The sequence below is a fragment of the Corvus hawaiiensis genome, chromosome 10 (genome assembly GCF_020740725.1).
Source record: "Corvus hawaiiensis isolate bCorHaw1 chromosome 10, bCorHaw1.pri.cur, whole genome shotgun sequence".
NCBI lineage: Eukaryota > Metazoa > Chordata > Aves > Passeriformes > Corvidae > Corvus > Corvus hawaiiensis.
The window spans coordinates 28490780-28515521 of NC_063222.1; the positions used below are offsets into that span (position 1 = coordinate 28490780).

The window sequence follows — 24742 nt, forward strand, 5'->3', positions numbered from 1 at the left end:
GTGTCCAAAAAGATTTGGACTAGATTTGACTTCACAAAATAGACCATATATGTCCTGAATTTGCATATGGGACACTGTTGTGATGGCACTCAAGAATAATTCAAGTGAAATGATGCTTTTATGCATTTTGTAGGATCAAACTCTGGGCCTTAGCATCTTTGTATTTATAGACTGGTTTTGAATTATATTAATAAAAAATTTTATTGCCATATCAATTTAATGTTCCATTTTAAGTTAGACTTTATAAATATTCTGATACCTCAACAAAACTATCTGTTCTTGGCTGAAAGCACAGATACATGACTCCTCTGTACTTGGTGTTTCTGAGTCTCTCCTGTTCGGGCTGTTATGAAAGCATTCAAACTGAATGGAGAGCTGCCTGAATGTTTCCTTGAAGCAGTATATTCTGGAGAAAAATGTGACTCAAACTTGCAAAACTGTGCCTAACATAGCTTTAGCTAACCCAGATGATATAAATACCTGCTTTGGGAGCAGAATGGGTTTTTGTTGTTTCTTAGAAGTATGATCACATACTTATGGCATACTTGACTTGTAGGAGATTCAGTCTGGTGTAATTTCTATAGTCCTAATGTCAAGGCATGGGAATGCTGACTCCACTCATTGTACGGAGTTTCCAGTAGTTCCTTGATGGTATGTAACACTGGAGAATATTGCTTGAAGGAAAAGTAATTTACTCCAAGGTATAGAGTTCATTGAACCAAAATATTCTGTCCATCCCCATGAGAAGAAATGACTTGGAGGGTTTTATTGTGGAGAGAGAAGTATTCCTCCATATTTGCCTATTTCTTGTTCTTTCCCTTCTTGTATGTATAATTTCAGCTGTGATACAACATGAAGAAGAAGGGAGTATTTTATATAGCAAAGGTAATAAATAGCCATGACAAATAGTCCTGCAATTCAGGCCCTAATCCTGAATGCACCCCAGACACACCGTGCAGGCTATTATTCTTTACTTAACTTCTCCTGGTTGTATTATTTGCTGCTTAGATGAAAACAGTTTTCTTGCAGAGAATGTCCTATATTGTCATGGTCATTCAGCCATTCTTAGCATGGTTTTCTATTCATTGACATGCCAAAAATGTAAGCACATGCTTATGCAGATGAGAAAGAGTTAAATTCCTGAGCACTTATGGTTTTGGCAATTTAAAACCAGGTTTACACTGATATAATTTATGTAATTGTACTTAGAATATTTCTTACGTGTTTTAATGTGGCTAAGACTAGACTCACTGCATCTTAAAATGTGGTTCTATATATTGTTTTCCCATTATAAAATCAATTTGATTTCTGCACCCAATTCTCATTCCTGCTTTTCTCGTCCCAGCACTGCACTTGGTAACCTTTCTGGGGTTTTACGACTGAAAAGTTACTGCCGAGTGCTGGCTGTAGCCTGTCTTTCCTGTAAACAGCTTATTTTCCCATCTTGCATATAACCAGTTTCATGGCTGCACATTTATTTTTGCTGGAAACTGATCTAGCCAGAAATATATTCTTTTTGTGTTTCAGTTTGTTGTGTGGCCACAAAAATGCTTTTGCCAGGTCAGTAAAAGGGGCAGCATGTGGGCAGGAGTAAGCAGCTGAGTGTGGAAGATATGGTGGATGGTGTCATTCTGGTTTCACATGGAAGTCTGATGACATTTGTGTGGATACAGCTGTTTGTGGACCAAACATACACTGACTCCTTGGAAAGGTTGTATTACTGCAGGACTGCTTTTAACTTGGATTATTTTTTGAGCTGGATTTGCCACTGAAGCTGAAATATCACACAGTTGCACTGTCATATGGTTCCACAGTCTCTGTGTACTGGACCTGTGTGATACTGGATCACGCAGAGGAAAAATTTAATTCAGAGCTGACATGAGCACATGTGAATATTTCTGTCAAACGCAGCAGGACAAGGTTTATGCTGGCTGAATGTCTATGTGCCAGTGTTACTGCAGGTGCAGAAAAACACAGTACCTCATCTGACAGAAAACTGGCTAGCATAAAAATTTTAACTTGGAACTGGCAGGAGTGTGTGAAGTTCAGTATTTTGAATTGTATGGGTATCATACATTTGATCCAAGCTGCAAAATCAACCCATTTCTTACGTGGTGCCATGAGTTCTTGTCTTTCCCACAGTCATGAGTGCCCAGCCCCAGCTGCCCCCCAACCACATGTGCTGTAATCTCCAAGGGTCAGACATGGGCACAGCATAAACATGTTCAGGTCTTTGAAACACAGAACTGTGTTGAGATGTAGTTCTCATATGGTAAGAACAAGGATGACAAGATAATAAGGAAGATAAAAATCTTAGTCCTTTGAACAGAAAAATACTGTCTCTCTTTTTCTTAGTATCTGAGGTGTTCTTGTTAAAAGGTAAGAGCTCTGTTAATTAGTCTGTTGCCCCTTTTGTGAAAGAATCCTTGCAAAAATGACAATTAATTTTTAAAGCAGTACATGGCTCCCACTTGTAATCCAGACTGGCTTTAGATACTGTGTCTGTTTTTACTGGAAATGTGAAGATAGGGAAGGAAAAGAAGGAGCGGTTCCCTCTGCAGTTTATGACAGCTTTTGAGTTGCCTTGCTGAGAGCTGATACATTTTACTCAAAAGTTAAAAGGAGGTACCAACAGAGGCTATGCAGTTTCCCCTCTCTTGTCTCATTTTCCTCCTCTTTTTCCCAAGCCTAGTACTAGGAGTGAAACAGTTCTAGAGGGAATGGATGGCTCTGTTTCCGTGGCCAAGTGATACCTGCTGTCTGAGGTGACAGGGCATTCTATTAGCTTTGTGACATGTTGGCACCAGAGTGACACACACAGAGCTACACAGACTTAGAATTTCTTTCACAGCAATTCTATGAATAAAAATGTCCATTACACAGAGAATTCTGCTCTGATTTATAGTTTCTGAATTTGATCAGAAAAGGTGATGCTGATTTAAGTAACATTAACATCTAAGCAGTATTAACTTGCTCAGCAACAGCCTTCTGTCAGCAAGTGAAGGGGTTTACCTGGTTTAGCTGGGTATAACTCAGATTTACTTACTAAAGGTCCTGTTTCTAACCCTGCCATCTATGGAGTTCTTCCCCTGTCAACCTTGTGAATATCCTGCCAATGGTGGGGGATTAATGGGTCATTTCCAAATCTGAATATCCTAACAGAAAAGGTTTCAGCTGTTAGTTGGAAATTGCTTCTGGTGATTATTCTTACCATAATTGATTTAAATCTGTCAATAAAGAAAATGTTAAGTTGAAATAGTTTTACTGGCTAACTGCCTGTTATAGGCGCACATTTTTAGGAATTTTCAATTAAAAAAACGTTTCATGTTTTTTACTTGTTCATTAGGTAAATATTTAAACATACCAGGATAAATATAAATACTTGTTGTATTGTAAGTATTCTTGTTTCATACACTCGGAACACGAAAAATCATTTATTAAGCAATTGCTAGTGCAGATCTTGCCAGATGGAGTAGTTCTCTCAATCATTTGAAGTATAGTAATTCTAATAATGCAGCCCTATAAGTGCGCAGCATGTGTCCTGGGCCCTCTGTTATCTGAAAATACAGTCCTACCCAAGGTGCCATGAGTTCTTGTCTTTCCCACAGTCATGAATGCCCAGCCCCAGCTGCCCCCCAACATAGCCCTGCCGCAGCAGAGCCGCCCCCCGCAGCCCCCTGCACTGCTGACCCTGCCCAGCTCATTGACCACGCAGCAGCAGCAGCAGAAGCTGAGGCTCCAGAGAATCCAGATGGAGAGGGAGCGAATTCGGATGCGTCAGGAGGAGTTACTGCGACAGGTAACACCAAAGATACTCTTACTTTGTTCAAGAGCTTTTAGTTGAATGCATCCAAATTTTTAACACGTACAATTAGTAGCTCTGTTACTTCACGTCAGGACTAACTATGGTTTTACAGAAGGGTAACCAAAAAGCTAATATGAATAGATAATTTCATTTTTTTTCTTGAAACTAGCACTGAACAGAACATGGAATGGCCATCAGTCAGAAGTTACAGACCTGACATCTTTTTTTAACAGTCATGTAAGGGCCAGATTCTGTTCTGTGTCTATCCATAAGCAATTAGGGCAACTAACACCGATTCATTCGCAGTTTAACTTGGTTTGCATAGGAGACCATATTCATACTTCACTGAAGATAAAGGCAGAACATATGAAGTTGTTCTTGACTCCAATCCCAACTCTCTTAATTTGCACCCTTTGCCTTTTAGTTAAAATAAAATGACATTCACATCTTATATGAATACCTCTGATCTGAAGACTTTCCAGAGTTGGTTATTTGTGGGTGTTTTGCTTATTCTTCTATTTCTTAAGTTTCAGCTGTATATAATGACTCATATTGTACAAAGTTTTAAGAATTGTGTTTCATCTGTTACAGACAAGTCCACTGGTGATGTTGTGTTTGCATGGCATATTAATCGGATTCCTTAGTGAAAAACAAAATAACCTGTTTCTCTCAGAAACAGCATGAAAGAAGTACACTTTATCAAGAAACATATCATTATTTGTGGCCTTGCAAATGCTGCAGTTGGCAGTTCTAAGTGCCTTTAAAAATGGCAACTTTCACAAGATTAAGGTGGTGGTCTCTGACATGGGCAGTGGTCTCAAGTCTTTTGTATAGCTTCTCCTTTATCATCAGGAGCTCATGATAGAGGTGGGTGTGAGAACAGAGTGAGGATATCTGGTACAAGCTTAGTCGTTATTGTCATTATGCTAACAACATGTTTAGCTATTTTTACTCTCCTTGGCTCTATTCTTGATTCAAGATGAGCAAATCAGGCTTCAAAACAGTTGTGCCATTAACACAAGGGCTGGTTTTCCTGCTTCGCTGACTTTGAAACCTGTACATTCACAGCACCCTGCAGCTGTGCCGTACTCAATCAAGACTTCTGCTTACTGTGCCCAGTACCACCCTTCCCCTGTGGTGTCTGTTGAAGCTCCACATTGCATGAAGCAGTACAGCATCACGTTGCATTAGTAAAGTTTTTAGAACTGGTGTAAGTCTTAGAGAGGAAAGCAAGATGCAAAATCTCTCCTTCCTAACAGAATGTTGTGAACTTCCTTCCAGTAACCTCAGTATCCTGAACCCTAGCAGCTGAGGACTCAATGAACCCCTCAGGTCATCAGTGTCTGAGTACAGTTACTCAGTTACTCCTGTCCTGACCCTCTGTATCTGTTTTTGCTTTTCTAGTGTAATCTGTATAAGGGAAAAATGCTGAGTAAGGGTGTACGCTGCTGCTAGCAGCTGTCAGGAGGTGCAGAGTGTTTGAGTGAGAGGGGAGGGATTCTTTGGAGGGTCACAAACCTTTCAGCCCAGTAGCAGCTGCTGGCTCCCCACAGCCATTCCTGGCAGCAGCTGCTGGGGTGGAGCAGCATGCCCAGCCAGGAAGAGGTCATAGCTCGGGAAGCTCTTGGCTTAGGGAATTTCTTTCCTTCTTTGTCCTCCTCTTCACGTAGTTGCTAAAACCCTAGAACTCTAGACTGAGTACATGCAAGAAGGGCAGCATTTCAGAAAACCAGTATGATAGCGTCTATTTAAAGGTTTCCTTGCTCAGTTTTGTCATTCTATAAAGAGTTAATGTTCTTTTATACTAATTTGGTTTTACCAGCTTTCCAAAGGAAAAAGAGAGAATCTGCTTGCTGCTTAAGAGCTTCTTGGAAATGGAAGTCAGTAGAGGTAATGTCAGTCAAAAATCTCTGAAAGGTCCTGCAGGGAAGGTGCCCCAGCACTTCTCTGTGTGCACCAGGGCCGTTATGCACTGTATTTGGAAGGGTACAAATAGTCCCAAAAAGGCAACACTTCTCAGAGGCTTCTCTCTGGTCCAGGGGATCCTACTGCATAAATCATCTGCAGAAAGTTACAGGGGCTCAGAAGAGGCTGAAGAATCCGTAGAGGAACACTTACCCCTGTTTTGTCCTCACAGGGTAGGCCTTCACTGGGCTGCTACAACCTGAACAGAAAAATGCCCTGCTGTGCTCCTTCCACTGCATAGACTGGCCCAGGATGTGATTTACTGGTGACACGGCCAATGTCTTCATCTCTTGCTTTCCGCCCTAAGTATGAGGACTGGCAGAAGAGGAATTGCAGCTACCATTGTAAACCCCCTATAAAAATGCTCTCGCTCATCTCCCCCAGCTGGAAATGAGGGTTTGGCAACTAAGGATGGAGCTCAGATCAGTTCTGCCAAGGAGAGGTCCAGGAAATGTGACAATAAATTTCTGGGCTTGTCTGGCATACATAGCTAAATAAGGGTTTATATCAGAACTGTGTTCTGAGGCAGTGAATCATTCAACTCACTGCAATGCTGTTAAGCTTTTAAAGTGTTTTGAAGATAACCACTGATGAAGTTTTTGACATGACTTTGTGATATCAGAATACTGTGGGGTTTTTTTAGTTTATTTTGTTACTTATTTTGAAAATCTTCTTTGGGTTTCTGTATGTCATAGTGCCAAGCAGATCATTAAGGGCATTTAGTCCTTTGTTAGCTGAATGCCAGAGATGGTCTCTGCTGGCCAAAGGGGAGGGACCCTCCTGCATTCAAAGACTGAGAGCTCACTGGCATGGCTGAGCCTGTAATACTGCTGCTCACAGGGCTGCAGGACAGCTCTGGTATTTTTTGCCAGACTTTTATCCTAGGGTAGGAGATTGACAAATAGTCTTCTTGAAAACCTTGTAGTCATGCTTAGAATAGAGAACAGGGCATAAGAGGGTATCATACAGCTTTGGGCATTGTGTAGGTGATCCATTACTACTGACCATTGCTGTAATAATGTCAAAGGAGCAAAGGAATCTGACATCTGTAGCAGTACTAAAATTGCAGTGTGACTTCTGAACAAATGACCTACAGCAGAAGAACATATGTCATGTATGGCGGAGCCAGTACTCTTCCCCAGCCAAACCTGACTCCAGTGTGCAAGAGTTTGTTGTTCCACATTTTAAAAGTACGCATGGAGTTAATATTACAAGCAACATGGAATATGTTGAAATAAAGACATGGGAGGTGACGTGCCATTCCCCAAGGGAGAGTAGATCAACTAACTCTGTAATAAATATGGTGTTTCTTGCAACAAAGAAGAGACAGGAAGTTAGATTATGTAACTGGTAGTGTGAGTTTTTCTTTAGGGTGCTGGAGGCTTTTCAGCTTACAAGTGTTTTGCTTTGGAAGGCCTGTCTAAACCTCATGTGGCTGTAGATGTCATTCTTACATTTTTAAAAAGTACTGAAAATATCTGCATGTAGGCAGTTAAAAAAGACACCTTCCCGCTCTCTGAGGTTTGTACATTTTCACAGACTCCAGGTGATTAAATTCTAAATAGAAATGTCACCATTAAAATAGTCACTTGACAAATTTAATCATAAACATAACTATCATACATTAAGAATCTTAAGACTCTTTGTTCTTAACGCTTTCTAAATAATGACACCATCTAATGTAAATTATAATTTATCAATGAATATATTGATAATTTTATTATAAAGGAAACATAGTATTAATGGGCACCAATATGTGTTACATTATTCACAGAGACCAGACCACTCCTCCTCAATGAAAAAAATTAATTGAAAACATAGTAAAACATCATATTTTAGCCTTGAAAACCTGTTAATCCTTTCTGTACTAGGGAGACTGAATGATTGATTCAGAGGAGAAAAGTTTTCTACTAGGATTTAAATGAAATACTTACTTTGCTTCTTTCATTAAAAAAAAATAAGTTGAGTAAATGATGTTAAAAACAGATACAGCTTTATTATTTTAAGGTTTTAGGATTTTTTTTTGGAACATCCCGTTGGATATACAACCTCTGTATAGAACACTGTACCACTAGATGTCATGGGTGTGTCGCAGAGATAATGCTGGAAGAATTTATCTTTCAGGAAGAGTTGCGAAATAAGTTCCCTTTGGCTCTGATTGCTTGTTTGTCATCCTGCAGGTAGCAGATGAGATAGGTCATTAGGCAAATGCTTATTATTAGGCAGAGTGTTCATTCTAAAGATTATTGAGTCACAGTCTTGGTTCCAGTGATTTTCTTGTAACACATTAAGTACTTTATGGTTGCTGAACTACAGGACTGGCTTCCAGACATGGTACAACTGACAGCCAGATTCTGTGGTGCTTTAAGCTAGCACAGGTGGGTATGAGAGACACTGTCTGTCTACATCATGATTTTCTTCATATCAGTGTAAACAAATACTCATCAGTGACATCACTCAGAATTACTTTCTTTCTGTGTATGTGTTACGTGTTCACTTGTTACAAGACCACAATATTTCTGAGCTGTTGGAATAACCCTTCCCATGTATTTATTTGTCTTTTCAGGAAGCTGCTCTATGCAGACAACTTCCTATGGACTCAGAAAACATGGTCCCAGTTCAGACAGCTGTGAACACTCCTGCCATGACACAGGACATGAGGCCTGTTACAAATAATGGATCTGATCCTTTCTTGAACAGGCAAGTTCATTCTTCTTCATTAGGCAATTGCTTCTGTTGCCTTCTCTAGACTGTTACAGCTGTCTCTCTAAAATAGTCCCTATATCGTCTTCTTTTGTTTACTTAACTGTGAACAGGAGCTATGGCTGAGTGGCTGACCTGAAATCTTTCAGTTTATGCGTCAAGAAGGAGTCTTAGCAAAAGCAATAAATTGTAACAGGTGGTTTTACTTCTGTTGTTAGTGTATGTAGAAGACTAGGTAGAATAGGTACATTACCTAAGTATAAATACACGCAATTTTTTAGGCTGTCAGAGCTGACTTCAGCTAGAGAGTTATATATGCATGTGTGTATTTCAAAATTAAAGAGTGGCCTCACTTCAATTGCTTTGTTATTTGGGCGGGTGTGACCCAAATATGATGTTGGCTGATCAGTGGCCAACAGTTGAGAATGAGGCTTAATGACTCATTGTATGTTTTTAATGTGTAACCTACTGTGCTCTCTTCCAACACTGTGCTCAGGAACTGTGTCTGTCAGAGCATCTTTACTGAGTCTTTTTCATGTTTCAATTTGTAGTGGGCCGTACCACTCTAGGGAACAGAGTACAGACAGTGGCTTGGGATTAGGATGCTACAGTATACCAACGACACCTGAAGATTTCCTCAGCAACGTAGATGAGATGGATACAGGTAGAATACTCTGATTTAGCTTAAACTATAGTCCAGTTAATAACTTTGTATTATGACTAGTATTGTTTTATCACTGCATACCTGAATGATAATCTCTGGCTTTCCTATGCAAGAGAACAGACTGAGACTGTGGGAGAAAATGCCTGAAAGGTGCTTAGTACCCAGAAGGCTCTCAGCTTTAAAATAGATCCAGATTCTGCCCTTTTACCTCAGACTGATACTAAACAGAATAAGTAAAACCTGGAAAATGTGAGCCTTAATTTCTGTTTTCATACCATTGTCCAAGGTAAGGGGAGTAAAAGGCTGGTCTTGGGTTACATGTACAAGTCACTGCATTTTCTAACTCTGGGAAATCAGTCTTGTTTGTAAGTCTCTTAGAGTGGCAAAGTTGGATTTGCCTTCAAACAGAATGTATTTAGCTAATGTACATTTTGATATGTGTTTATTTTATGTTGGTGTCCTCATGGTATTTAAAATACTGAAATAAATTACTAGGAAATCAAGGTTTTTTTCGGAGAGTGAAATTCTCAGCACTTCCTCACCTAAACTTCCTTTTGAAGTCATCAGAAATTCAGATTTATGCAGAGAGTGAAAGGTTTATCTATTAAAGGCGTTCATGCTTGTTACTATTAATTTATGGGGGGGAAAAATAGAGTAATTAACAGAACTAAGTATCTGTAAAGCACTTTTTTCAGTTATTTCCTATGGACAGCATTGCCCCTGATGCAGAGATCAGGATGGAGGCATACATGAGGGTCCTTTGCTGCCTCCTGAGCAGAGCAGGAAACAAACTTGAAACTGTCCTGCTTCCCAAGTGGAAGGCCAGAGAGGGGTGCTTTGAGCACTGCTGGAAAGGACCTTTTGTGCTTTTGAGATCAAAGCAAGGATGTGAAATGTATTCTTAGAAGAACATGTACTCTGCACCTAAATACAGTTTTTAGATGACATTTGTCGTGAATAGGAGTGCTCACAAGTGCTCATGGGAAAGGGGGAATCAGAATTTTTATGTCAGTTCTGTTGTTTTAAATTACCCACAGGAAGAGTTTGGTACTTCAAAAGTTCTTCTTTACTTTTCCTAGGAGAAAGTATAACACAGACAACAATGAATATAAATCCACAACAAACACGTTTCCCTGATTTCCTCGACTGTCTTCCAGGGACAAATGTTGATCTTGGGACTCTAGAGTCAGAAGACTTGATCCCTATTCTCAACGACGTGGAGTCAGTACTTAACAAAAATGAGCCCTTCCTTACCTGGCTGTAATCAAGCAATGCTTATTGGGCCTACAGTGCAATGCAGATTTCTTTTTCCTCTTGAGATAGACACAGAATATCTGAATATCCTCAAGAGATACAACATACTGCCTTATTGACTTTTGTTACATCATCTTTATGGTCATTTTAATATCTGTCTGGATTTGATTGATACTAATTTAAATATAAAATACATGCATATATATTTCTTTAAAAAAACCCACACTACTTTACGCATCTGTGTACTTTTTTACCTTTTCAAACCAGGCAGAAATGCTTCACTTTTAGGACATCCCTGACTGATCTCCTGGGTACTGATTGATACCACAGACCCTTTGTGAATCAGAAAAGCTAACTACTGGGTCACTTGGTTCAAAAAAGGTGCAAAGCGTCTGGACATGAGAGCAGTTTTATTATTATGTTTATGACAATAGTATCAGAAGCTTTTTTTTATCAACTTACTTAAGCCTTAAAATCTTTTTTAGTTCTTAGTAACTAACTGTTCTGTATGGAATACAGTTTAAGTCTGATCCATATCAAGCATAATAATTCCCATGATATATTTTAAAGGCACAAACAATACTATAGCAGTTTCTTTTTTTAAGTATATTACTGTATAGTTTTCAGAAAATAATTACTTCCAATCTCAAAGTACCAGAATTGTTTAGCAACATTTTTACACTACAATATTGTTACAAAATAAACCAGGCTGGTACTGACTGTTGTGTTTTAAAAACAAAGTAATGTATTATAAACAAGCATTTTTAAAAAATTCTTAGATATTTTTTAGTTTGTTATATTAAGCACTGCAGTTTTGTAACTTTAACACATGAACAAGCAATTTTTTATATATAAAAAAATCTGTGGCAAGAATCTTAAGTGCAAAAATACTCTTTTAAAATCAGTTCTGGAAAATGTGGCACAACTTGTTAATCTCATACCTAGGGGGAAAAACCTTCCTAATACTGTTTTCAGTAATGTTTTTAACTGACAATGTCAAAATACATGTAGTCGTATACATGAAAAAAAACCAGAAACTTTATCAGGGCACTGCTAAAGCAGCATTGGGACTTACCTGGTAAAGCTGCTTAGTTTTTATGTCTTTCACTTACCATAATTGGTGCACACGACATGGGGCACGTGCTGTGTGTTTTTACCTGTTATATATCCTACAAAACTTCCTTATCAGAGGTTTGGGACTGAGAAGGCATCAAGGATGTTAAGCCTACAGTTCCCCTGAAATGCAGATGAAGTCCTGAAAATTCTTAAATATTTTGAAATTATCTTATTTATAATTAATGGATTTAAGCATTTTACATTGAAAAATAGGTATTTTTATGAAAGGCATTATAACTATTCTCTAAGCTTAATCCAGGTTATGTAAAGAGAAGAAGAGATGTAGCACTAAGTGTAAATGTGTGTTTGCCAGGTCTGATAACACTTAACAAGATCTTACTGATGCATCAGAGTATTGACCCCCTAAACACTTTTTTCCATCTGGTTGGGTGAAGGTAGGTGAAAAGGTCAGAGATGAAGTGGTGGGAATACAGAGTAGGTTTGGAAGACAAATGATGAGGTAGTAAATGTAGATCCTTGCTGTGAAGGATGGCTGCAGGCAGGGATAAATAGCAAATGAATCTCCAGTGTTCAGTGAAAAACATAACAGAAGCACTCAATATAGTAAATGACCATGTTCATGATGAACTGCTAAGTGTACATGGTGTCACAGGATGGAAAATAAAAAGCACACACACTGAAATTTTGAAAAAATAGATGTTAGGCAAAGGCCTACGGTTGTGAAGTTTTATTACATAGTGAAAAGTAGCTTTTTACAAATGTTTTTTGGGGTTTTTTTTATAGAAGAAGGGATGTAACAGCAGAGTTGTGTCTGCACAGAATTTAATTGCTGAATGGGCATTGTGTTTCTTCTATTCTCTCAAGGGGTTGTTAGTGTTGTTGGGTTTTTTTTAAACTGTTTTTGCTAGTTTTGCTAACTGTTGAGATAGCATAAATTTCTTTTCAATAAACAGGGGACCGGGCAGGGCTGATCAATATTACTGTGATTAGGTTTAATCTCTCTCTTTTGAAGATTTATTCAGGTTGTCAGCCTGAATGAAAAACAGATGGTCCTAAGGCTTTGTTCTTTAGTGCCATGACTGATGTTGGTGAAGAATTGGAGATTTTCTGGCCAACCTGCAAGGCCAGGTCACCAACACTGCTCAATTGGCATAAGGAGCCGACAGCCATTGGTGCTGGAATGATCCCTCAGCAGCTGTGGATGTGAGTGCTGGTGTGATCCAGGTGACAGTGCGCATCAACATGTTATGTTTAGAGAATGCAGTTTGTTCATTTGCTAGTAACTCTGCACCATTGAACATGTAAGTTTGTCAGAAGATTGGGCTTGCAGCTGCTGTCAGTTAGCTACTGCTGATTCCTGCCCAGCCACATGCATTGTTGTCAGCCAAAGGCTGTTCTTCGTACCCGGAAAACTAATGCAACTTTTAGTGAAATCACATCAGGTATTTATCAGAATTGTGAAGCTGCAAGCTTGATTCCTTTTTTATTTGTGTTTCTGGTTGAGTGTCTTGATTGAGTCTCTTGGTGCAAAGACCTTAAAAGGGTAAAGCAATCATAAACTGTGTTTCCATGTTACCTTCATAGTAAACCAGCAACAGATCTGAAACAGGAGGGTGTTTTGCAGAGCAACACTCCAGGGTGAAACAGCTGCCAGAATCTCTTGGATTAGATCTACTTTACTCAGTCATGAAACAAATAATGATTAAATTAAAAGTGGTTCTTTACACTGTCAGCTTTTAATTTTTGTTATGGAGAGGATGTATCAGATGAAATGTAATGACAATAAAATCTGGTTTTCGAAGTTATCTTTTTAAAAAAGTTTCTGGCTTTAAACAGGCTTATGGCAGAACTTTTCAGTATTCAAAGCATATGTAATACGAAAATAAACTTATTGCTGACAATATTTCACTGTACTATTTCAGGTTTTGAGCATTTACTGTACTAAATTGTACACTGTCTACTTGTCATATAAATACAACCAGTGTGCCAGCTGGACAATTTTGCTGTGACCATCCCTGAGGGGGCATATGTAAGTCTTGATGATACAGATGTAATGGGACATTGTTAATTACAGTTTGTATTCTGGTAATACTGTTAGAACGTAACTTGGGGAGGGATTGGGTTTGACTTTTTGACAACAAATGCTGTTTGGGGGAAAGAAAGGATTTAAATGTATATTTTAATTACAGAAAAATATGGGTGGTTGTCCAAATAAACTTGTTTCCTAATACATACATCCATGTACGTGCTAGTTCTTTAACTATTTTATTTACTTTTTTCATTTTTTTTATATGACGTGTGAGCATTTGTTCTTAGTTTTTACTACCTTGCAATAGATTGTATCAGAGGCAATCAGATCAAACTGTTGTATCCTGGGTTTGATTCTATTTTGGTTTTTTTTTTTAATTATTTCTTTGATCTTGTACATGAAAAAAATACAAATGAACTTGAAAGATTTTGGATGCATATTGGTTTTTTAAAATAATTTCTTTGGGGGAGGGGGTGGGTTTCACAGTTTTAGCATGGGCTTCCCAGGGAACTGTAAAACACTGATTGGAATAAAGGTGCAGACATACTATTCTGTGAAAAAGGCACACATTTTGAATGAAAATGTTCAGTTTTATATTGTATATTATATATTCAGATATTCATATATGCATATACATATTCAATATGTATATTCAATTCAATATATGCTTGAATGAAAATATGGGGCAAAGACCCCACCCATATCAGTGTAGTGGAAGAAGTCAGCCTTCCCACCCTCTGACAGCTGGAATGGCTCCAGGGTTTGACGTTGTTTGCCTTGCAGTTGGTTATACTGTGAGTAATGCAGAATCCATGAAGAAGGAGCTAAAGTTGAACTGGAGACAGGTGATGAACATTCAAGACTGGAATGATGTGAGAAAATATCCCTTGTCCTGGGCTGAGCAAATTTTTTTTCAACATTGTATATGTTACTTCCCTCCTTTAGAGATGAACCTTTTGCAAAGATTCTCCAGTTAATGCATCATTCCCTGAAAGGTGACACTGTCCTGTGGTTAATGTATAATTTTTCTGCAGTCTTATTTATTGAAGACAATCAAAAAAGCGAACTAACTGTATAGTTCAGCTGTGCAAGGGCTGAACCAGTTTTGTCCTGCTGAAGTGCATGGGCTCAAAATCACATGTGCACACTCCACATGTTGTAATGTGAATTGTTAAATAACCAGTGTGTATCCTTTTATGATAGCTCTCAGGTGAAACAGTGCCATGCAATGTCGAAGCTGCCGTGCTCTCAGCACCCTGGTCACCCAGTCACCCAGCAGCCAATTTGTATGGGTGAATAATGAAACTTCAGCCAGCATGGGCATTTCTGAGACTTTACAAAGAATACTAATATCCTTTCTTTTGGCTACTATGATTTTTACTTCTGTATTAGTGTATGTTGATATTTGGTATTTGTAGTGGACCACACTATAACAGAGCGTGGTCTTGAAGTTGGTCAGGGTTCCTGAGGTCTGTTAACACTTTCAGTTATCCCTGTTTGTGGTTTTTTTCTTACCATCATCTTTCTGTCCCTTCCTAGCACTGCACTCTCTTTATCTGTGACTTCTCTCCCGGAATTACCACTGACCTTTTACATCATTCTCTGTTATGAGGATCTATGATTAGTCCCTCTCCTTGATTTTACTGGATGCTTTGCTAGGTAAAAACACAGAACAATCTCCAGTTACTGCAGAATGGACACTGCAGATGTGTGATTCCCTTGAAATTAAGTGCTAGGGGACAGCCTCAGATGTTAGCCTTAACTGAATAGATTTGGGAACACTGTTGTTGGCACTTTAAAGTGTGAGTTCAGCTGGGCTGCTGGTTCTGGCTCATTTACCCTTCTTCAATACACCTGAAGGCCAAGGTGTGAATGCAGTCCAGATCACAAGATGAAATCGTGTGCACCTTGTGTCAGTATCTACTATAGATTAGCTCGTGTTAGAAAGCCATCATGTAGCTGGGTGGCTCTTAGAAGCAGTAGCTCATTGATTTTGATGTTAGGTATTATAGCCTGTTATTTCTTATCCCATCTCCCACAAAGATTTATGTACTCTGTTTATTGATATATCAAAGCTGTGCACTATGCAGCTACCCATCCCTTTGTTGAACACTGATGAGAAACACTCCATGTTCCCAAAGGCTTCATATAAATCAAACAAGACAAATGCGAGATGAGATGCAGGACAGCTGCTCACCACAAATGAATAGATGTGAGAAGGTTGCACAGTGTGTGTTGAAATAAAGGGTACTCTCAAATTCCTGGGCAATGCAGTAGAACAGGTGGGACAGACAGCTGTTTCTGAAGAGGTTTTTTTACAATTTATCATCTTGCACAGTGTATTTCTCAGTACCTATATCAAACTGTTTAACATTTCTGCATCTTGCTCAAGAGCTTTCAGTGCTTTTAAGTACTTCTAAGTTCTTCAAATATCCCTAGTGTAAATACAGTCAATGAAATACATTTTCTGAAAGCACAGGCCACAGAATTATTATTTCAGGAGGAAAATTTTAGGGAACAGATATGGCAAATATTGAGAAGCGTTGAGAAATCCAGCCTGGCAAACTGGTTTGTGAAAATTTGTTTCAGAATTTTTTTAAAGAAGCATATTAGTTGATTTGAATCCCTCAAATGTCTCCAATCCCTCTTATTTTCTCCTTGATTCCTTTGGGAAGTAGTTTTTTTCTTTTAAAGTTTTAGAAGTTCTTTCTAAAAGGTATTTTTGCCTTTGAGCTCTCTATTGTCTTTCCTGTCTTTTTCATAGCAGTGTGCCAAATACGGCTAAATTGAACTTCTGCAAAAAGATTAATAAACAGCATTTGTGCTCATGTATAGATTGGAAGCTTTGAGGAGTTACAAGCTACCTAACTGACCTGAATAGAAATTGTAACCCAAAACTGTATTTTGCCTGAGAATACCCTCTTTTTAAATGGAAGCTGTTTTACAAAAATAAATATGAATGTGAGAGTTGTATTTCACTTATTTTATTCCATGATGAGGGATTTCAGGAAGGCTGCAAACAGAGTCAGGGCTTCATGACATTGGTGGGAGGAGGAGCCCTTCATTCTCATCTTCTTAGCCCGAGCCAGTGCATCTGATGGCTGTTTTGTGGAGCGGCTGCAGAAGGGATCTTCTCAAGGTGAGGAGGGTTGTCTGCAATATTCCTATTCTTTAGACAGTTCCATTTCCCTGGAAGAATAAAAACATGGAGGTAATTTCCTGGCTCCTATTGCTGTGACTTTCGAAGGATTTTATTATTTCCTAATGGTAACAGTGTAGGGTTTTGGCAGCTATGTTAGAAAACACGATCATGGACCTGAAGGAAGGCTAGTTTAGTTTTTCTGACTGTCAGCTAGAGGTGTGTATGTAATTCATAAGTACATGAAATAACAAAGGAGAATCATCGGTTGCTCACCCCACAACATCCGCAGCATTTGCAGTCCCCACAGAGGGTTCCAAACAGGCCATTGACCGCCTGAATGCCACAGAGCACTCCCTGGATCCCGCTCATGATCAGCAGTAAGGAGAAGAGTGACAGGTGCCATGGGACAATATTTGCAGGTGAATCACACGTATTCCACAATGTGTAGTCAGCAAGGTAGTTCCTACAGGAGAACAAAATAGTTAGGAAGAAGACTACATTAACTCACAAAAGAGGGTCTCTCACCCCTGAGAAGTTGTCACTGCTGTGCCATGGCCGAGGTTTTGTTTGCTTTGGTAAGAATTTCCATTGTCACACTGGTGCTACTTATCTAGAATATGACTTTAGTTTAGTTTCTAGCTGAATTGAAGCAAGTGACTTGAAAAAAACAAGACATCAGAAGGGAACAATTGGAGACAAGTATATGTTTGATACAACTGAACCATTTCTAGTGCTTTGGGAAGAAAAGATCTTAGCCAAGTGTGTGCCAAATGGGTTTTATCTGTTGCTGTGTTTTTTCAGGGGCATTTTTGCTGCTTTTACTTGATGACGGCATTTTTTGGGGGTGGGGGTGGGTGGGGGACTGTGGTCAGGGCACGCAATCCAGTACCTCAAAGTACTATTGGGAACAAGGAAGTAAATTGTAATAAAATCAAAACAACTGAATTATCAAAACGAATCATGAAATTATACAAGTCACCTCTTTCCCACCGAGCTGAAAAGAGCAGCTTTTGCTGTTCTAGATGCCTCATCTAAAGGTATTTTCCATAATTTTTACATTCGCATTTTGATTTGATTGTAAACTGCTTAACCACTGGCTATATTTCCTCTGCTTATTCTTAGTGCTGACTTGTTTGTGTTCTTGTCAAGTGATTTCTGGACTGCAACCAAAACTATGTTTGAAACAGAGCATATTTCCAGAGACTCTCAGAGTGAGACCAAGGGAGTTGGTTTCCAGCCCTCACTGGCCCATGAACAAATAATCCTCTACCTGTATACTTCTTGTTTTCTTTTTTTTTTTTCTTTTCAACCTGAAGTATAATTTTTTGGTGTATTATGCAAGAAATGCTGCCAGGTCACTCTTGACTGAGGCAGACTGCATTAAAAGTTCTGAGGTGATGGGGAGTTTACTGCAGCCCTTGCCGTTCTGTTCTGACCACTCCTGCTCTCCTCAGTAGTACGTTGTGCCCTGTTGTTTGTTGAACTTGTTTTGACTTCAGTCTGAGCAGTGGGATTACTGGGGTTAGGTGATAAATATACATGACATTGAATATGTTTGCATTGCAGAGCATGAGGAACAAGCAGCTTCCAAATGCCATAGCCAAAATAAAATTATACATAGATTATATTATTGTAATATATATTATATTATTATTCCTAATTATTTGAATACCATCAAATTTCAATGTAATCATAGAATCACAGAATGGTTTGGATTAGAAGGGACCTGAGAGATCATCTCATTCCAATCCCCCTGCATGGTCAGAGACCCCTTCCACTATCCCAGGTTGCTCCAAGCCCTGTCCAACCTGGCCTCGAATGCTTCCAGGGATGGGGCATCCACAACTTCTCTGGGCAGCCTGTGCCAGTGCCTCACCACCCTCACAGGGAAGAATTTATTCCTAATATTTGATCTAAACCTGCTCTTAGTTTGAAGCCATTATCTTGTCCTGTCACTACATGCTCTTATAAAAAGTCCCGCTCCATCTTTCTTGTAGGCTCCCATCAGTTACTGGAAAGCCACAATCAGGTCACACTGATTCCCTTCTCCAGGCTGAACAATCCCAATTCTCACAGCCTTTCCTCATAGAAGAGGCGCTCCATCCGTCTGATCATCTTGGTGGCCTCCTCCATCTGTGTCTTTAACAAAGATATTAAATAACGCCAGTCCCAGTAGGGATCCCTGAGGGACACCTCTTGTCACTGATGTCCATAAGGATCCTGAGCCGCTGACCACCACCCTCTGGATGCAACCATCCAACCACATTTTTTCCATCTAACAGTTCACCCATCTAATCCCTCTCTCTCCAATTTAGAGAGCAGGATGTTGTGGGGGATTGTGTCCAAATAAATGACTTCTGTAGTCCCTCCGTTATCCAGTGATGGAGCCACCCCATCATAGAAGGCCACTGGGTTGTCAGGTAGGGCTTGCCCTTGGTGAAGCCATGCTGGTTGTCCCAAATCACTTCCCTGTCCTCCATGTGCATCAGCAGACCTTCTAGGAGGAACTGTTCCATGATCTTCTCAGGCACAGTGGTGAGGCTGACAGGTTGATGGTTCCCAGGGTCCTTCTTCCTACCTTTTTTAAAGATGGGTGTATTGTTTCCTTTTTTCCAGCCACCTGGGGCTCCACCTGACTGCCAGGACTTTTCAGATGTGGAGAGTGGCTTGGCAATTACATCAGCCAATTCCTTCAGGACTCTGAGATGTGTCTCAGTGTGTCATTGCTATTCATCTAAGTGGAATTTATCCCCCTATGTTGCTTATCATACCAAGAATAACCTAGGAGGAGTCTGTGCATTTCTCTGTATTGGCCCCGTTGAAACTCAGTAGTTTTGATAGTACTTGTTATTCTTTACATCTGTGCTCTTGAACCTTATGAAGTGTTGCTGTGCACTGCAGGCACTTCTAAGAGCTTCTGTAATTTAGACAAACAGTATAATTCCCGTTTTTATACAATGGGTTTGGAATTTGAATCATATCACAAACTTAAAACATGTATATCTTTTTCTCCTGATTGCCTTGTCTTACCCATCCTGGAAAGGGTACTTCCACTCGTTTCCAGTCTGGCATTTAGGGCCTTTGTTTAGGGCTACTGCTGACAAAATAAAGCAGTATCCGGCTCCCAGAAGTCCAACGGCAGCAAATATTATAGAAGAAAACATCTGATGAAGAGAAAAAGAATGTTATTTTGGTTCTCATTCAAACAATTAAATGCACCCTTAATGTCAGTGTACGTCCCCTAAATTCAGCTGTTAATAGTCAAATAGTCAACACCTGAACAGCTAAAGCATATTAGTTTTCATTGCATAGTAGATGTGTAATGCATACCTGTATGGTATTTTAAAGCTTTACCACCAGCCCCGTGTGCCTGAGGAGGAGAGGGCAGACGCTGGCAGCAGATGGCGCTGCTCCCCCGGGGCCTCCTGTGCCAGGGCTCCTGTTCCCCTGCAGCCAGATGTTTTTCTCAGGAGACTGCAAGCAAGACTGAAGTCTTGGACCACTCAAGGCATTTTTAAAAAAAATCTACAGTATCCTTTACAAGTTAGCTTTGGTATCTTGGTTATATTTGGACCAAATAATTATAGTTTTCCTTCCCAAGTCTCCCTTTAGGTTTCATATTATACTTTATCTCCTCACAGGTATTTACCAGTGTAAGCTCTAGTAGTGCAATTTAAATGGATGGGAAAGTATGTCTTTATTTTTCTGGCTTTCTATTACAGATTTTTCATATATACTAATATATAAGTAAATCATGCAAGAACTAATGCCCTGCTTGAATTCTGAAACACTTGTAGCCTTTAACAGTTCATAGGTAGAGGTAGTGTCCTTTATTGGATTAAAGGGGTACAGGTGGAGCTAAAAAACGCCATACTTTCAGGTTAGAACCATTTAGTTTGGAAACAACCTCTAATATCATCGAGTTCAATGTGAGTTTTTGTTCAAACCTCATCGCAAGACTCTTGCCTTGAGTGCTGGCATGCATTTTAATGTTGATATATCCGATAGGGCTAGCTTAAAAATTATGCTTTTGTAGTAGACATCATAATAATGGATTTCAGCTAACATACAATACCACATTTGGTTCTCAGCCATGCTGATGGTGATAAGGCCAGTAGGACTCTCATAGTACAGTGTACTTGGTACACTTGACTGTATTAATATTCCCAGTCATCTGCACTCTTAACACCCTTGCCAGCAAAGAAGGCAGGTTGCTTTGCAGGCAGCATCACACACATGCAGGTTGGCTCACACTCAGCCAGTGCTCACAGTGGTCACTGTGTGGGACTGTGCCCCTGGTCACCACATGACTGAGCGGCAGCAAAACCACAGTGCTTGGCTACTCGTGGAGTGGTCTGTGCTCTGCAAAGTTTAACTAGTTTCTCCTCACTGCTTGCAGAAAATGGATCATATAGTGTTATAAAGAGAAACAGGTGGCTCCATTTCCTCTTTTTCCAAGTTCCACCTGTTTTGTTGGCATTGCATGAACACAGCATCAAAGATAGAATTTAGGGAAGGCTCTTTGGTCAACCTTATAGTCATGAATCTTTTCCTATTTGTTTTTCTCTTTTTTTTTTTTTTCTCTTGAAAATCTGTTCCTTTATTAAACAAGTGTAACGATCTACTTGATCCAAAGAAATTATTTCAAAAGGACATATTTTCCTATGAGAAATATACTTATTTTCTGATTTAATTTTAAAACTAAAATGTTTGGGATGTTTACTAGTGTCTGAAAGTATCATTTGGAAACTTTTCTAGTGTGGGAGGAAGCTATAAATTCAATGTAGAGCCTGGTCCACACTGCTTTAGGTAGGAGGTTGGATTAGGTGACTTCCCGAGGTCTACTCCTTCCTGAAATTTCATGTGAATCTAATGAGATAGAGCTCATTTTGAAGGTCTGCAGTGAGTTGAGAATGTAGTGTCTGACTGCCAGAGTAATTTTAAAAGCTGCCAACAAAAACTGTCTAAAGGGAGAACTGTTGTACTCTGCAAAACAAAGTGTAGATCTTTCAGCAGTAAGTTTTGATTGTGATAGTAACTGTAAGTATCTTGTGCTAGCAAAAACCACTGAGGCCATACCATTGTGGTACCTGTGGTAGAACATCAGAGGCATAATACAATTTTTACAGCCTGCTGTTTCCACTTCCCAGCACTCAAACAAATGTCAGAGCTGTGTCCCACACTCGGGACAGCATCTGTCTAGACTCACAATGACTGTGAGAGGAAGATACATATATCAGTAACAATTTAACTTTTGCTTTTTTTGCCGTGTTTCCTTTCTCTTACCGCAAACCTCTTTCCACAGCTCCGATTACCACAGCATCCACAGCAATCATTATTCTGAAGGCCCAAAAATACCAAGGCAGGGAAGATCATCTACAAATAATAGAAATACAGTTTGAATTTGGATAAATTTAAGTTACATATTCTTTAAATATAATAATTCTATGGGGTTTTTTTTTTCTTATCATTAGGTTAAGTTACTTATTGCTAAACCTTTGGATGACTTATAACTTATTTGTTCATCAAAGAGGAATTTGCAGTCCTGAGAAAATTCAACAATGCAAGTCATGGCTGGGGGTGGGAGGAAGGTAGGAATGTCTGAATTTAGATACTTACCAATACACCTGATCCCAAGATCCCTCCAAAGTACCAAACCTCATCTGTAATGTGTGCATTGTCTTCAGCCACTTTTCCTCCAGGGAAAAACAACAAAATGTTAGCAAGGGTGCAGAGCACGGCCAGAGGGATGAGAGTACTTCCCAGGCACTTGGCACAGCCTCCCGTGCACATGCTTCTTTAAAGGAATTGCAAACACAATTGAAGACAAAATAAAATCTCTCAGATGTTCTCAGAACTACTTTATAAAGAGAAGCTTCTTGGTGTACTTTGCAAAATCCCGTTTCTGTTGTGCCGTTAGAGGAGCTGAGCCTGTAGAATGCTCCCGTCAGTGTTCCTGCAGTCAATCCAAAATACACTGTGCTGGTTTTTTATATGGCCTTGCAGCTGTGATGTCAATTTTCTGAACGTCCATAGATGAAATTACATTCAGGGCAGCCTCTCATTTTACTATGACAACCCGCAAACTCTGTTAATATTTTACTAAGGTGGCTGAGACACTTCATAATCTGGGCTCAGGTCATAGGTAGATATCTGTCTTAGTTCTGGATCATCATTTTTACAGCACACAATCTTTCTTCATACTAGAAAACACTTCTTTTGCAAGGACTGACATAAAAATGCATAATGAGTCAGCTGATATTAATAACATATCTATAGTCCAAGTTTTTACATGTCATGAGACAGTTCTGTAATTGAAATAGTAGAGAGGCTAGCTGATAAAAGGTGAGCCATTATAGACCAATAAAGATACACATCCCCAAACCCAAGAAAGTTCTTGGGTTGCAGCAGGATGAGAAACACTTATTGATGTTAGGCAGTTGGACTGTGCCTCAGGGCATGTGTTTCTTCTCCTTCTTTGGGATTAAAAGGTTGATTTTATATTTATTTTGTGATTTCATGCTCTACATGATCAAGACTGTTTGCAGGAAAGAGTGAATTATAAATGTTCTAATATCTAATAGCCCTCTTCACCAAAAATTAAGTTATGTGATAAAGATGAATCAAAACCTGACAGTATTTTCCATAGATTGTATTTTGAAATTATGGCATATGCCACGTTTTAGGATAACTCACACATTTTTTTCCTTTCATAGGAGAATATTTCATATCACATAAGCTTATTCAATAAAGGATGGCAAGAAATGATTGTCACTACTGCCAATCATATGCATTCTATAATATATTAGGAAGACCAGAGAATGGTTTCTCTGTGAGGACCAGTCCTAGAAATTTCACTGTCTGCAGTACTGAGCAGACTCATGATTTCTGAGGAAATTACACCAGTTTACTTTGTAAAAGGTTTTATTCAGGTATTTATTAAGACAAATTTTTGAGTGGCTTTTCAAGCTGGCATATAATGCAACACAAATTAAGTCAACAGGCTCTTGGTATGAAGCGCAGATCTAGCAGAACAGCCTGGACAGTGACAGTGGTTGTTCCTGGTGGACTGGAAGATCCCCATTAATCTCAGTGCATTCCATGCTGTTGGCACAGGAGCCTGCAGCTGATGATTTACCAAACAGTTTCTGGAAGTTGTGCTGGTTTTGATTTTCATGTGTCATCATGATACCCCTCTTAGTGTTTTTGCCTGAGGTAGCCAAGGCTGTGAACAGCACATGCTGTTTGGTATAGTTTGGAAAGCATGGCCCTTTGCATCCCACACTGCTCAGCCAGAGCAGCTGTCTCTGCCAGGCGCTGGGAGCTGCCCATGTGCTGCCAGCCATGTGCTGTGTGGCATTGTTGTGTCTGACCTGGGTGCAGGACCTGCCTGTCCTCTGCACAGAGTAGACAATGCCCAAGGTGTTGCCACTGGTTTGTTGGTTGGTCCCTGAAGGAGAGAGGAGCCTCTGGTCCCATCTGTGTAACAGCAACCTGCATATCGCCCCTGAGGATAGCATTTTGAAAGGCACGTGCTCATAAATTCAACTTTTCATTTCAAGGAGGACAGCTATTATGCAACCAAAGAGCAGGCAGAGAAAAAAAGTCCTGAGAGCACAGCCTACGTGTGGTATTCAGTAGGATGTCAGTTGGGCCAGTGTAAGCAGTTTTCATGGCTTTCAACAGCCAGCTATTGATTCTATGGCAAAGATTCAGAACCTGAAAACTCCCCATACGTCACTTGATACATTAAATAGGCTTTCACGACATTCCCATTTGGTAGAGAGCATCTGTAAGTTGGCTCCCACTTACAGTGGCTCAGTAACAGGCACAGGGAAAATGTTTGCTGTAGCTGGAATATAAGTCTTAGTTGGCTTTCTTCCCCTTCTCTATCTGACAAGAATGTGACTCTTTTGCAGTTGTGAATCCTGGCTTCCAGTAAAGGGGAAAAGTTTTAAGTTGTATTGCGTCCAGCACCCTGCCATCCTGATTCACAGCAAGTGGCTCAAAGGCAGATGCTTCCACCAGGTTCTTGCCAGGTGTTCACAGCACTCCTGTACTTTCCCTTCCTCCACTCACTAACATTGCCAGTGGCACTGAAGT

At 39.6% G+C, this 24742-nt stretch overlaps 2 protein-coding genes across 2 annotated transcripts in view; one reads left to right on the forward strand and one right to left on the reverse strand.

Moving 5' to 3' along the window:
• WWTR1 (WW domain containing transcription regulator 1) overlaps positions 1 to 13702 on the forward strand; it is a 52348-nt gene extending 38646 nt beyond the window's left edge. The window contains exons 3-6 of the mRNA XM_048314244.1: positions 3609 to 3799; positions 8337 to 8470; positions 9025 to 9137; positions 10217 to 13702. Coding sequence (XP_048170201.1) covers positions 3609 to 3799; positions 8337 to 8470; positions 9025 to 9137; positions 10217 to 10401 — 623 coding nt within the window. The 3' untranslated portion in view covers positions 10402 to 13702. The remainder of the gene's footprint in view (positions 1 to 3608; positions 3800 to 8336; positions 8471 to 9024; positions 9138 to 10216) is intronic.
• A 2763-nt stretch (positions 13703 to 16465) lies between these two features.
• Positions 16466 to 22665, reverse strand: TM4SF4 (transmembrane 4 L six family member 4). The gene is made up of 5 exons (XM_048314245.1): positions 22259 to 22665; positions 21926 to 22015; positions 19670 to 19803; positions 16913 to 17102; positions 16466 to 16686 (listed from the first exon to the last, which is right to left on the reverse strand). Exons 1-5 carry the CDS (start codon positions 22430 to 22432, stop codon positions 16669 to 16671), a joined length of 606 nt encoding a protein of 201 aa, XP_048170202.1. The 5' UTR covers positions 22433 to 22665; the 3' UTR covers positions 16466 to 16668.
• Positions 22666 to 24742: the final 2077 nt, after the last annotated feature.